At 35.9% G+C, this 15,489-nt stretch overlaps 1 protein-coding gene across 4 annotated transcripts in view; it reads right to left on the minus strand.

Annotated features, from left to right (window-relative positions):
• Window positions 1–15,489, minus strand: part of LOC100375865 (PH-interacting protein-like) — a 34,589-nt gene that overhangs the window by 14,307 nt on the left and 4,793 nt on the right. For 2 of the 4 annotated variants that reach the window (XM_085505678.1, XM_006815907.3), the window contains exons 9-24: window positions 15,119–15,219; window positions 14,226–14,296; window positions 12,937–13,037; window positions 12,602–12,744; window positions 11,463–11,622; window positions 10,958–11,092; window positions 10,734–10,862; window positions 7,360–7,585; window positions 6,209–6,515; window positions 5,344–5,440; window positions 4,711–4,854; window positions 4,261–4,506; window positions 1,867–2,019; window positions 1,444–1,674; window positions 718–842; window positions 338–532 (exon numbers count right to left, since the gene is read on the minus strand). In XM_085505678.1, coding sequence (XP_085361804.1) covers window positions 338–532; window positions 718–842; window positions 1,444–1,674; window positions 1,867–2,019; window positions 4,261–4,506; window positions 4,711–4,854; window positions 5,344–5,440; window positions 6,209–6,515; window positions 7,360–7,585; window positions 10,734–10,862; window positions 10,958–11,092; window positions 11,463–11,622; window positions 12,602–12,744; window positions 12,937–13,037; window positions 14,226–14,296; window positions 15,119–15,219 — 2,564 coding nt within the window. The remainder of the gene's footprint in view (window positions 1–337; window positions 533–717; window positions 843–1,443; window positions 1,675–1,866; window positions 2,020–4,260; window positions 4,507–4,710; window positions 4,855–5,343; window positions 5,441–6,208; window positions 6,516–7,359; window positions 7,586–10,733; window positions 10,863–10,957; window positions 11,093–11,462; window positions 11,623–12,601; window positions 12,745–12,936; window positions 13,038–14,225; window positions 14,297–15,118; window positions 15,220–15,489) is intronic. The other 2 variants (XM_085505677.1, XM_085505679.1) reach the window with 2 other exon arrangements.

Raw genomic sequence — 15,489 nt, forward strand, 5'->3', positions numbered from 1 at the left:
TAATACCTCAAAGTATGCACTCAGACAGTACACCATCGCATCGACCTTCGCTGCGCGTCGGTCGATACTTCCGCTGTACTGTCTTCATGCATACTTTGAGTTGACCTCTTAAATAAATTCATATTACTATGAACTGAAAGCTACTATCACATAATTCCAGCATTTGATGAATTGTGATGTGATTTGACTTGTCAATTTTAATATTCGATTTTCCAATTGCAATATGACACCACACACAATCCAGTTCTACACTAACAGTGCTTTCACTCATCAGCTGGAGATCTCACTCATGACTTTACTCAACCTAACTGAAATATATAGCCACTATACAACACACCTGACATTAAAACACTGGAACATACTATCAGGATACTCTTCTTGAAACGGTTCTTGATTTGTTATTGAACCTAGCCACCAAGCATCATCAATCATAGCACGAAATCTATCACCTGGCTTCCAATTCCTGGCCATTGAAGTTTCATATGTCTGTCTTAACACCATGAAGTCCAACACATCAGCCATGTCATGATACCTGGGATTAATAATAGGACAGTAGCCAGTGATGCAAGAAGAAGATGTCCCATCAAATGTTTTACATAAATCCAAGCTGTACTTTATCACATGCACACACTACAGCCTGGGAAAGATGAAACAATAGATCAATGCTCGATGTTCATTGCTCGCTGTTTATATGACAACAATAAGTTTATTTCTTACTTGATACTAAACGAGCCTCCAGACTGAACACCAGTATCCGGATCAATAAAAGCTAATTTTAGGCAACATAATGTTGGTGGTCCCACTTGATATTTAATTCCAACTATTTTCACTAATTCCTGGTCCTGGAATGTGAGAAGAAAAGTACATGATCCACACACATACACACAATAACATTATTTGTAAGTTTGTTTTGATATGGCTGTAAGTAGCACTATAATACAGTGTTGTTTCATCCTGCTAAGATGACAGAATCAAATAAATGAGGTCAAAGTAAAGAGAAGAAATGTGTTAACTCCATATTGGATTTTGCAAAGGATTGTTGGATAGAAAATTGAACTATACAGGGTGTTTGGGGTGGGGGTGAGGGCTTCTCGCATCTTTTCTATACAGCCCTGTAAAGTGTAAACCACTGTATGGTTATGTTGTACTTTCCATTAATTTCAAAACACATTTCTCCCTTATAATTCAAGCAGATGTTGTTAAAATATTACTCTGAGTTGAGGGGCCTCACAAATCCAGCAGTAACTAAGGGTGTAATAATAAGTATATTGGGGGGTTTCACACATCCAGAATTAATTTAGTAATTGAGTGTTAGGGAGTCTCAAATACCTAGCAGTAACTGCAGGTGAGTTAATAATTGAGTGTTGAGGGGTCTTACAAACCCAGCAGTAACTAAGGGCGAGTTAATAATTGTGTGTTTAGAAGTCTAAAACAGTAACTTACCCTGAGTTTAAGTTTATGCCATGGTTGTTTTTTTGGGTTAATCTCGTATAATTTAGCATTCTTGACAGCATTCATGTAACATTCATGTCCTTGTCTGAAGTACAGAATCTCATCTCCCATCTGTGGTACCAAAGGTGACCTCCTAGGAATGGTGTCTGTGATCCACGCCGGCGGATAAAACTCGTCTGAAAGTTCCTGCACTTCTTCTCCTTTACCAGATTGCGCTGGTTTCTGTTGACATGAAGTTGCAAGTTGTTATTCACTTTTTTTTTATATTATGCTTTGATGGTAGTTGCATTCACAATTATCGTCAGATTCCATCAAATACACAAATTCATAACGGCTTTTTTTCAATAGATTAGAGAGTAAATTATCCATGATGGCATGGTGATAATGAAAATGCAAGGACGTTGTCATGGTTACCCTTGCCAATGCTGCTAATGATTTTTTAGGTTGTTGCCGTGGTGTTGATTGTTGTGGATTGCTGGTAGTAACAGTTGTGGTGTTACGTGAACTGCCAGAACCACTGTTTTGTTTCCTGTGTAAGCCCCGCATCACTACAGGTCCACCGCCACTCTAGTGAATGATAAAATATACGTAAGTCTTCACACACAGACTAACGAGAACCATAAATGGGACACAATGTATTTGTAGATTTCAAACTGAGGACTGGAGGAATCTATTGCAAATTTTACCAGAGAATTTTAACTAGAACAACTTTAGGAGGGTTTGATAATTGCAATAAACTGAATACTGTGTTGATATGTTTCTGAGGTCAACTTTAGAGAACACACCAATTTTAATTCATACATTGTAGGCAGTATACAGTGCTATGATAGATAATGTGTTTATGTCAGATGAGGCAAAAAACATGCGGCGCCCCCACTCGGCTCTCTATAGAAATGACGTGTCTGAAGCCAAATTTCCAGCTCGAAATTGCCTTTTTTATTTAAAAAATCTCTATAATCAGTTTACACAGGTTTCCTTAAATTATTTTCCAACCATTAAAACAGTTAAAAAGGAATTGATGGTCAGCCATGTCTGTTGGAGCAACATCATTTTCTGATGCCAAATTTTCAAGTGTTTTGGAGGTTGAAGGTTCTGATTCTTTTGTCCAACAGTTCTCAGTTGTGCCTCCAAACCTCACTTCGAAAACAACAAATCAGGGCACCCCAAATGTATTGCTAAGCAGCACAAGGAGAAAAAACACCACAGCCAACAACAGCATTTTTGAAAAGTAAATGTGCACCAGCCATGCATGCAACTTTTGGAGATTTCATAACAGGTAAAAATGACGTCGTGGAAAGCTTTTCTGGACGCAAAATGAGGGTGAACAAAGCTTGGTTTTAAAAAATGCACAATTATGAAGTATATAGGGTTGGAGCTGCATTGGTCATGTACTATGCATTGAGCTAGCTAGGTATACAGAGAATACAACTCTACATTGTGCATGGAGTTGTACAGACACTACTGAGAAAAACATAACATACATAATCCTGTTAAAAAATAGATCAAGAATAACAGAATTATTAATACATACAAAGTAATTAGATTTAATGGAAGACATAGATACCAATATAAAATATTTAATAGTTAATCTAAAGCATGAGAAAACAAAATTAATTATAATTAGGAAACTGTTAAATAATGTTTTTATGTAATCACATTCAAAGATTACAAATGTCAAATCCATTTTTTTCTCCAATTGAAAAAAAAAATTCTGCATCAATTGAATCTTTAGAGGCTATTAAAAGTGGAACGCAACTCAAAAGTAAATAAAAAATTAATCTTATTTTTTTATATTCATATTGACATTTCAAGGAATAAAAAATGTAGCATACAATTTTATTTGGTGACAGAAGAAAAATGTTTATAGATATTACAAAATGATTTTAGTGAGGTTTTAATGTCCAAATGTGTTTTTAGTGTAGTATACAGAAACCACTGCTAAATTGCTATTTTATGTGTATTATTTTGACAGAGAAAGGGCGAGGTTTGGTTCAGGTAATTGTTTGGAGAGAGGAATAGGTTAGGTTCAGGCGGTTGAGGATAGTGGGTATGAAAAGGGTTATTTGGGTTCAAGTGGTGGTTTGGAAAGGGTTATTTGGGTTCATATGGTGGGTTGGAGAGAGGGTAGTTGGGTTCATTCAGATGGCGAGTTGCAGTGGTGGAGAGAGGGTTGGATTTAAGAGGTGGGTTGTCATGAACTATGTTGGATTCAAGGTGGTGGATTGGAGAGTAAGATATACCCTAAGTGGTTTAAGTGGAGGGTAAAAATGAGGAATAGTTGGGTTCAGGTGGTGGGCCAGAGAATGGTGGATTAAGGGTTAGGTTGGGTTCAGATGGTGGATTGAAGTGTGAGCAAGAGGTAGGGATGGGATGGGATGGGATGAGATGAGATGAGATGTGGCCAGCAGAGTGCAGGCTTTATCTAATTGGTTGGTGTGGGATGGATAGTTGAAAGGTAACAAAGTGTACCCTCATATCAGGGCAATAATTTCCTGTTTCATGCCAGGTCAATGAAAACAAAAACGCTGCATTTAAGTTTTGTGTTTGAGGTCATGTTGTATAACATGTATGAAAAACCTTTATGAACTGGATAAGGCTTTTGCTACCCTGTTGTATGGCTTATGCACTTTAGCAAGCTTTGGGTGCTTCCGCTATACAACATCGGACTGCAAAATCTGTATCCAGTACAAAAAGATTAGTATAATACACATGAAATTCCCTTATTCAACATGTGTCAACTTGCGTCAACTGATGGTTCAATGATAAAACACTTGAATGATGAATCACTCAAAGTTTTAATGTGCTTACCGTTTTTCGTTTTGGTTTTGACTTTTGTTTCTTTTTCTGTTGTGATTTTGATGTTTCTGCTTCTGAACCAGAACTGGGTGCGGCACGTTTAGGTTTTCTATTTCTTTTTGGTGGTTGTAAATTGACACCCACATCTTCCGTCCAATCAGAGTACTCACTTGTAGAATCACTATTACTTGAAGAACTACTGTCCCACTCAACGCCTTCTTCGTCTGAACTATCAACACTTCCATTTTCTTCATTTTCCTGAAATACACATTTATGATAAAATTCCATTAGATGCAAATGTCTCAGAGTACAATGACAGGGGTTGGAACCTATGCAGCAAGTTATCAACAAATATTTATTAAAATTGCTGAAACTATATCAATTAAAAAGGTCAATCAACATTGCACAATTTGGTACTTTCTTCTGATGATTGATTCACTATGCTGCGTACTAAATACTGACCTCTTCATTAGATTCAGAGTCGTATCTGGCTCTCCTTGCTCTTACTGCTTCACCAACAGCTGTCCGCGTTCTGTATCCATGTGCTGGTTGCTTCCGCTTATTTTTCTTACGAGAGCTCCTATCACTTGAATCTGCAGAGTTGGTCTGTATGCAAATATAAATTGTACTGACTTAGTACTTACTAATTATCTTTGATCCAAAGCATGAAAGGATTCATCATAGACATGTTTCCTATGATGTATAATGTATATACCAAATTAGAAGATAAACTGACAAAGCATTCATAAAATTTTCAAAAAACAAAATGGCTGCCAGTCAGCCATCTTGGATTGAATCAGTAAACCACTGCATGTGCATATGTCCCAGATACAGTACGAGGTACATGCAAAGAATGAACAGATATGGTCCACAGGGTTCTGAAATATGACTCTGGACGAACGGAAGGTTGGACGGACACTGGATTATTAGTCCCCGTTTTAAACTTTGTTTCAACAGGAACTAAGAAAGTGACAGCCATTGAAGTCCCTTACAACAGACATAGCACTGATGTTGTTGGCATGCAAGTGGAAACAAGTCAAAAGTGATAGTGACATGCAGTTATAATAAAAGTTATATTTTAGATGTTGTACTTACTCTGTATAAGCCAAATGGCCCTGGACGTTTTTTCTTCTCACATTTGAACCTATGAAACTCCTCATCTCCAAATCGTATTCTTTTTTCATCATCAGTTCTAAACGAATAAATCATAATTATAGTGACTTTATTATTTATACATGGTTTATACAATTCACACAGCTTTACATTATCATGGCTATCAAGTCTAAGTATGTATACTACCACTGGTTACTGGGCGATAAAAAAACAACACTTCTAGTTACTGGACCATAAGATACACTACCCTGACAATCAGGCTACAAGATACACTACCCTGACGACCAGGCTACATGATACACTACCCTGACGACCAGGCTACAAGATACACTACCCTGACAACCAGGCTACAAGATACACTACCCTGACAACCAGGCTACAAGATACACTACCCTGACGACCAGGCTACAAGATACACTACCCTGACGCCCAGGCTACAAGATACACTACCCTGACGCCCAGGCTACAAGATGCACTACCCTGACGCCCAGGCTACAAGATACACTACCCTGACGCCCAGGCTACAAGATTAGCATTGAACCTATCTTCACCAGCCAAGGTTTATTCGATCATCACCTCAACACTACACCTTGATTCTATATAACCAACGCATGTTTAAATGCGCCACTGTTGACAATAAGATATTTTGTTTTCAATGCATTGTCTAATTAAGTCTCTTGTATCACGGACCAAATATATATATCTACAGTTGAAGATTTTCTTCCCAGCCAGAGACTGATCTATGCATTTTACCAAAGTAGAATATGCGACTTCTTGGTTGAAGCCTGCACAGGTTTTTGGGGAGTGTATGTTGATTCAGATAATGCATTTAACCAGGCATTTTTACCTCGATATTGCCGGATGTAATTCTGGAACAACAACTCTTCTACTCCAAGCAACTAAATCAGCTTGTGACGCCTGCTGACTGACAGGACCACCATGTGGTTGCCGAACACCTTCAATATCTCCCGCTCTTCTCAGTCCTACTCTCGGTGGTGGACTTAAAGGTTGTGCTGGCTGTTCTACATCTTGTTCTTGTTGCATTCTTTCAATCATCTGATCTAATACATTAGCAGCTTGGTTGTCTTCATTCATGTCTTGCTGTACATCAGCTACTTCACCTTGCAGTGGCTCACTGATCACTTCTTGCTCACCTGTAGAAACAAATCAATCAACAAATTAGCGCCCTCTATAGCCTACTCATCACATTCCTCAGATCCTGGCTGTACAAAACGATGCAGAATGATGACTCAATCCTCAGAGAGAACTATGATCTGAACATTAGGGTAGTTTGTATGTAGTTTTTGAAATGGGTTTTTAATTTCACCTTTTGTGATGCAAGTAAATCATATGTCAGATGCCACATAGTGATCAATTTTTTTTCTATTTTTTTGATCGGAACCACTGCTCCCCTGTCTTGTGTAACCATTGTATGGGAAACAGTGGAAGTGATTATTAAAGGTAATGAAAAACAATTTGGAGCAAAACAAGTTTTGTCGCCCTTTCACTCAATATGTCAATGAGCACTTGTGTTTTAGGTCCATTCTCAGTATCTTGAATATAGCACATATATTCTATTCTGTGGTGCATAAATTACAAAATTTCAAGACTGACACACATTTTATGTACTGCAATACAATATACTTTGTATCGTCCAGCCTCATAATGCGAAGAGAAACCTGATGAGTGACCAAACATTTTTTGTCCAGCCTTGTTCGGCCATATTTGGATAAATATATTCCTTTTATAAAATTCAGAAATTCAGAATTAAGCTGTTGTGTTGTGTGGCTCACCTTTAAAAACAGCAACAACTACATGTAGCTATCAGATACAAAAATACATTTAGGACAGAAATCTAACCACTGGGATGAAAACGACTGGCATTTTTTGTTTAAATCGCTCCTACATTGCAATACATAAATTGTAGTGAACACACTACACATGGTTGCACATGTTTGCATTTATGATACTGAAATTTACCAAGTGAGACAAACCAACCTTCTTCAGTGACTGCAATTTGCGGAACTAACTGTCCATCACTACAATTCTCCCGACCTGGAACTAATCTTTGATATTCAGGTGCATACGGATTACCGTCTACATCTACTAAGAATGGAGGAGGCATCAAATGCGGAGCTTGCTGTGTTTGTTCATCTAATACAAAGTTATTGGCATCACGTATCAATGGTCGGTAGTCAGTGTGGAAAAACTGCTCCGTAGGCACCTGGGTTCAAATAATATACAAAGTTAATGGCAGTTGTCATAGTAACATTTGAGCCAAACTCTACTGTATCTTTTGACCTTTAGTTATTTTAGTTTTTATTATTTAATTTTCCTTAATGTTTTTATTTTTTATTTTCACTCTGTATTGTAATATTTCATAGTTTACATGCTGATCATTGTTTTCATGAGGGTCTACTGTTGAATGAGCATACTTCTCAGATCACTCAGGATTAAAATAGGTTATTGCACAAAGATGCATTTCTAAGGATGTAATCAGGATATGACAATTGCATTCATTATAGTATCTAATGTGCTAAGAACAGTTGTTACATAAAGTGATATGAGTGTACAACTCGTTATACAATTTATTAAATTGATGGTTAAAGATTGACATGATTTTAGTTTCAGTTTCATACTATTAAAATACTACAATATTGTAAATGCATTTCTAAGGATGTAATCAGGATATGACAATTGCATTCATTATAGTATCTAATGTGCTAAGAACAGTTGTTACATAAAGTGATATGAGTGTACAACTAGTTATATAATTTATTAAGGATGCTGTACACCTTTTTTTGCTTTGAAACCCAAAATTCTACTTTTTTGTATTTTTCAATGCTGGACTACAAGGAGCAAACACTCAGTAGGAAAAAAAGTGAATTGGATGTTTTTATAGGGTGTAAAAATCAATTTTTGTTAATTAAAAACAAAAGCACATGTCATTGTTTTGAAAGCTATGTTTTAATTAATCAGCCAAAGACATAATAGACAGATAATTTGCATACTAGTCACCACCCATAGCAAATATAAACAGTCTTGCATTTAGTACAAGCTCAGACTAGTAATACAAGTATTAGTAGTCCGAGGTACAAGTTACACACATGCCATTTACGATCGTCCACAAATTTAATTTCGTTGAATTTCTCACTCTTCAAGCAGTCGACTATGAAACAGTCTTGAGGTCGACTATGACAGTGACGAAAGAAAACGAATGCAAGGAAATTTTGAGAAGAACATCGACAGTATGTAAAGTGATTATTATGAAAATTTAATCATGGAAGGTACCTTCCACGATTTAATTGATCAGACCATGGAGGTATAAACAGAAGGTAGAAAATTTGAGCACATGGCAGACTTAGTTTTCGTGACCAAATTACGTGTCATGGACTCCGACCACAATGAGTCGAAAGTGAAACACTTGGGCCCGGACTTGGCTACACCATGGCTACACGTAAAGCCCGAGACAAGCAGCTGTAAAAGCGTGTGTGTGAGCATCCTTGTTTTACCTGTTTTATTTTTCTTTATCTTCACATTCTCAATAAATAATTTGCCGGATTCAATGAAGTTAGATTTGTTATACATGATATAGAAAGTGAACTGAATGTTAGATACCGGCAGTAGTCCCCGCCAGCAGTTGTTCCGGTACTATGTATTACGCATTGAAGATGGAAAAAGAATCATCACACTAATTTTGTCAACAGTTTTGGGAACTAAAAAACGGAAAACACGATTTATGGCGAACAGGTTATTTTACAAATCAACAAAATAATAATGGAGCAAACAAACTGAAAATTCACCGCCCGATCGACAGACAACTTTAAACCTAAGCGATCGCATCTCCCGATTCAGTTTAACACTCGCTGTGACTTCTATCCCCCTCATTGCCATTCAAATCAGATAATACAGATCTTCGTCGAGACATCTCGCAAAACAAAAATCTTGGAAAGAAAACTACATGTAGTTGACTCTGGTGGTGCGTTCAGCCACGGTTATTGGTTCAGCAGCTGAGCAAGAGAATGACCTTCCATGGAGGGCAATGTATGGTAATGAGTCTTCCAGAAAAGGAGTGTCTCCTCCCACAACGTATTAATGAATATGTAAATCATAACGTCATTTTATCGCGGCTTTGTCACGCCGTGAAACAGTGTTTTCTATTGGATTCGGGAGCATAATTTCGTACTTTATAACCAATTGCGACCACGCATATCCACACATCTGCGTGCTTATGACAGACAGATACCATGACTATTCGTTATGAGTTTGTTTTGATCCATGGGACAAACGGATTTTGAGTTAGCGGACGATACGTTGCTGCTTAGTTGTTTTTGTCGTTTTCTCGGTGAAACAAAACAGCGATTCACGGCAACTGCAGGCCTTTGATCTTGTGTTTTAGTGGACGCATTATACTAATTTTTAGCACAGACACTCTTCGATATGTTCCCTCTAAAGCCGCGCTGGGATTTTTCTATTTTCCTATTTGTTTCGAAATTACGTTCTAATTTCTGAATACCGGAAAGAACCAGATCGCATTGTTTTTTCAAGATAACTAAATTATTATTTCTTCTCCAACTATCATGTCGATATATATCTCAATTAACTCAGAATGGTGGTGAGCATCGTCTGAAAAACTGTTTTGTTGCCAATGTTCCACTAAATTTGTTTATTCATTGGTTCAATTATTTTTTACCGAAAATGGCTTTCTGTGTTTACACAGAGATCACGTGACTATACACGTCCATACACACACACTATCTTGTCAATTTCATATCCAGTGTGAAATAAGCTTTCCATCAATATATAGCTTTGTGTGGTTCAGTAAATATTTTATATGAAAATATCAGTTTAGAAAATCAATACCAAAAACGTGTACAGCATCCTTAAATTGATGGTTAAAGACTGACACATGATTTTAGTTTCAGTTTCATACTATTAAAATATTACAATATTGTAAATGCATTTCTAAGGATGTAATCAGGATATGACAATTGCATTCATTATAGTATCTAATGTGCTAAGAACAGTTGTTACATAAAGTGATACGAGTGTACAACTAGTTATATAATTTATTAAATTGATGGTTAAAGATTGACACATGATTTTAGTTGCAGTTTCATACTATTAAAATATTACAATATTGTAAATGCATATGCTGCCTACGGTAACATATGGTATAATACTAACAGGCAATATTAAAGAGTTTGACCTATGACCCATCTATCCTGGATTTTAATGACATCATACAGAGCACAAGGAAATGAATACTGCATTTGTATCAGTAATGTATGCACTTGCGCAATTGACAGGTGTTTGGTTTTCAACATCACTAATCAAGGCACCAGATTTTTTTTGCATGGAAACGTACATACCTTTTGATAACTATCAGAAGAACCAAACCCGAATATACTTAGATGGCCATGTGAATCGGTCGTGGAAAATAAACTACCATCTCGTGAAAATTTACAATCAAATACAGCACCATGCCCTTGGCCTTCAATCTGAAAACAAAAATATCAATTATTAAAACATTATTAAGTCATTATATATCTAGGTATTCAACTGATTATTTACATCATAATATAAATCATCTTACCAAATTAAAAAAACTTTTGATCTGTGCACCAATGCAGAGATCCCAGAGAATAACATGACCATCATGGCCAGCGCTCAGGAATATTCTTGGATCAGTAGGATGTGGTTCGAGTACAAAAATTTCATCATCATGACCCTGCAAGATAAAGGTAAATGTTCTGTCAGTCATGCAATTTCATTTTTAGGAGCAGCGTGTCCTTTAAACCGATATGACATGCCACTAATGCACTCAGATTTGGTGAGACGCAACACTGGTGTGTCATTGACACAGATAATCCTACATTTCCAAAGTGATTTTGAAACAGTAGAATGTGGGGCCACATTTTCGATTGTGCCACAAGTCATCAACATGTACAGTCGAATTCAATTTTTGTTGTGAAGATCTCTCTCTCTCCCCAGTAGTCAACAGAGTGACCCAACTTGATTTTGGGAGATCTCTAATAAACCAGTCCTGTTAAGGAGAAAGGTGAATAAACAGATATTATTGGAGATGGATGCAGAATTACCGTGAGTTGATGCAAGACTCGACCAGTGTAAGAATCCCAAACTTTTAATGTATGGTCATTAACTGCTGTAATAACATAACTATCATCAGTATTCCAAGCTACCATTGTCACTTTGTATTTTACAATTTTATTACTATCTTCTGACACAGGTTCTCTTTGACTGTAAAACAAAACACAGGAAAAATGTTTTACTTCCAACAGATTTGTTTATACTTGCTTATAAATAGAACATTTTTTTGGTGTAAATTAGCTAATTAGACTGACAGAAGTACAAGAACTCAACTGTTGTACATTTTATCAGAAGCCGAAATGTACATTTTATCAGAAGCCTAATTGTAAATTCTATACATAGATTAGAAAAACACATATGCTTAGACTTCAGGCTAAAAATGAGAAAAATTAAATTTCTAAAGAAGATGGTCGCCATCTCACACCCTGTTCGATATGGTACACAGTGACGTACACAACACAAACAATTTGATGACAACATGACCGAGTCTTCTATGAAAAGCCTACAATGGGCAATATTCCATGATATCATGACTCTCTAAATTTGACATATGAATATAAAGTAATATTAAACACCATGGCACCTGGAATGTTAATTTTTAATCTGAAAAATAATAATCATGTGAGATGTGTGCTAGATTATTTTGACCCAATTCAGCACTCGCACAGTACAAGATCTGTAGAAAACGCAAACTTTTTTGTAGCAAGGAAACGTTTAACTCAAAGTCAACACAGAGTAATTTATAGTAGTACCTTATTCTGGAACTCATTGCCAGTGTCATTAAAAAATATTACCTCTTGATACACATTTAAACAAGGTCTTAAAAAGTATCTAATAAATAACCCAGAATTGACTTATGTAACAATTGTCACTTATGACTTTTATGACTTATTTTTGATCAGTTTTAAGTATTCTTATATACATTACATTTGAATATTTGTAAGAATATTTCTGATAATTTGACTAGTTTATAATTAGGGTAGGGACATGATGTTTTACTAGCTCTTTTTGAGCTATTTATCATGTTCCACACCATAATGACAAAGCATTATGTATTTAGCAAGTACCCTATTGTATTTACTTTAAGGTGAAATAAAATATACAATACAAATATAATACAAATACATACCCTGGTAGTCTTGTAGCCATATTGAGTAATGTATTGCGCCATTCTTGTCTCCTGAATTCCCATATTCTGGCAGTGCCATCACGACTACCACTCACTAATCTAATATCTGCTGAGTGGCTAAATTGAATACTATCTACACGATCCTATAGAGACAAAATTTGTACGCAATTAATATTAATCACTGTATACAATGCATTACATATCAAAATGCTATTCAACACATGAAAAGAACATTAATTATTAAACTAATTAAAAATCACAGACCAGAAGAGCTATATAAAACTATGTTTATGTATGCAAATGATATGCAAATTAGTTAAAGGTACACAACTTACTGTATGAGCTTCTAATTCTGTCAATCTGTCAGGTCCCGCTGAACTCAGAAAATAGACTCGAATAATATGATCCGTGTTACCAGTGGCAAGAAAAGTACCACCTAAAATACATCAAAAAATAGACAAAAGTTAAACATAACCCATTTAGTGAAGCTACGAAGACTACTAAAAAATTTCTATAACTGATTGAATCTCAAAAAAACAAGTCATTGTCAATGACACGTCCCCGTTCCGTTCATATTTGAGTGACATATACATTCAAAGCAGATCATGACCGAAATGCACCTGCATATGTACAACACATTGTACTAAATCTGAACAAAATCCATCAATGCATGACTAAGATCCGGTTCCGGAATTGTGAAAATACGTGATTTTGATGCATTTTCGGCCTTAAAATGGCCATCATTCAGCTATTGTTAAGCGGATCATGAAACAAATGCACATATCTATTTGTGACATGATGTACCATGTGTGTGTGAAGTTTGAACTTGGATACGGATCCAGAACTGAATTCTTTAAAACAAAATAGCCGCCAGTCGGTCATTTTGAATCTTATCTGAAAAACAAAATGATGTGCATCGAGGTCCTATAATGTCCAACATATATACCAAGTTTAAACAAAATCCATCCATTTTGATGATTTTTAGTACAAAAATGGCCGCCATTCGGCCATCTTGAATCAGATCGTGAAACAAATTGACGTGCATATGTATACTAACATGTATGATGTATGTGTGAAGTTTGATTGTGATTGGTCCAGGCATTTCTATGATACAGGTCCAGACGCACGCACGGACACACTGAGGTCAAAACATAAGTCCCCGTTTTCGGACTGCATCCGAACGGGGACTAAAAAAAATATAAAAGTATAATATGAAAGTGAACAACCATCTTTGAAGATAGGGGAGTGCGCATACTCAACACGTACACATTGCATACACAGGTGTGAGATTCAAAAATGGACACTGAATTAAATGATTTTGGAATAATGGCTTCCATTGAAACAGCATATTTGTCATTTTATATATTACTACTGCAAAATAACTGGTCAAAATAAGTTGCCTTTCAAAAAATCCAACCACACAATAAATGCAAAGTTAGGTTTATGTACTTGTAATTGGTGCAAATACAATATTCATTAAATACAAGATACTAGTAACCACAACACACATGCAGTAATGGAAGCAACGTGATCCACACCCATACTTCACCAACAATGTATAAACAATAACCAGGATATTGCATACAATCAGCAATGTCATTAACTTGACCAACATTGTACTCACCTGGACTGAACGATTGACATAACATTTGTGCTCCTGCTCGTGACCTTTCATGAAATTTTAAAGGTCTGTTACTGAAAAAATAAATAGAACTGAGTAAGCATTTACAAGCATAAGAGAGACATAGACGACAGATAATAATGTTAATATTAACAATATATGCAAAAAGTCAGGAGAGCCAACAGTGACATTCAATGTGACATTCAACTGTCGCCCGGCACAAAAAAACCCACAAAGAAACAATATGTGCAGTGATACTGACAGACAAATGTTATGATAGTTTTAAACACCTTATACCAGTATATGTATCATCCAAGTATGCATAGGGTTACTTTGTTTTCTTTGATCCCAACGTTACCCAAGCATATATCATAGTAAATCAATTATATTACTATCATATGTCAAACTGAAAAAAAGCATGTGTATCATTGAATTGCCATGATATCTTGTTATATGATGCTTTCTGATTACCAAATACATGTAGTTTTATCAGTAATACGAACAGATCTTCACAACTTTATCAACAGTGGAGCTAATAAAGAGGGGCTGTCAGATTTAATTGTCAGTCTTAGAAAAGTTCAAGCTGCAGTTGATATTTTTATATTATATAAGACCGTAAAAACAGCAAGGAACACATTAATTCCAGGGTTCGCTCCTCTTTTTCCAAAATAACCATTAATTATTCATTGGGTTTTAATTTTACTATTTTTGCTTTCAAGAAAAATTTGCAAAATTAAATCTATGTGAACAAATATAATGACAATAGAAGTCATTGTTTCCCTGGCAAGTTTGAGAGCTAAGAACCCAGTGAGTATGCTCAAAATTGTGAGATAAAATCCCAGTGAAAATAAATGGTTTTACATTAATGTAGAGGAAACAATGTGACGGATACTTACTTAAAAATATTTGTACTTGCATTCCATTGCCAGAAACATACTGTAGCATCAGCACCAGTGGAACATAGGAATCGAACAGATCCCTTCACGGCAGGACAAAACTGAATCATAGCGAGAAAACATTGATTGGTTATACAAATACATTCTGTATATTGCTTTTCGGTATTAAGATAATAAACATATCACTAGCACAAAATATTACATTCACTGATAATAAATATTACTTTACTTGGCTGTTGGAATGACATCTAGACTTTTTGCTGATATTAGAGTTCTTTCTTAGCACTGTGCAGAGACTGTTGTTCAGATGCTACATGGGATTAAACACTAAGACGAAAAGGTTCACACCATGAAAGAGGATGCTACAAAAA

This window comes from Saccoglossus kowalevskii, chromosome 11 (assembly GCF_978046115.1).
Source record: "Saccoglossus kowalevskii chromosome 11, keSacKowa6.1, whole genome shotgun sequence".
In the NCBI taxonomy this organism is placed as follows: Eukaryota; Metazoa; Hemichordata; class Enteropneusta; family Harrimaniidae; genus Saccoglossus; species Saccoglossus kowalevskii.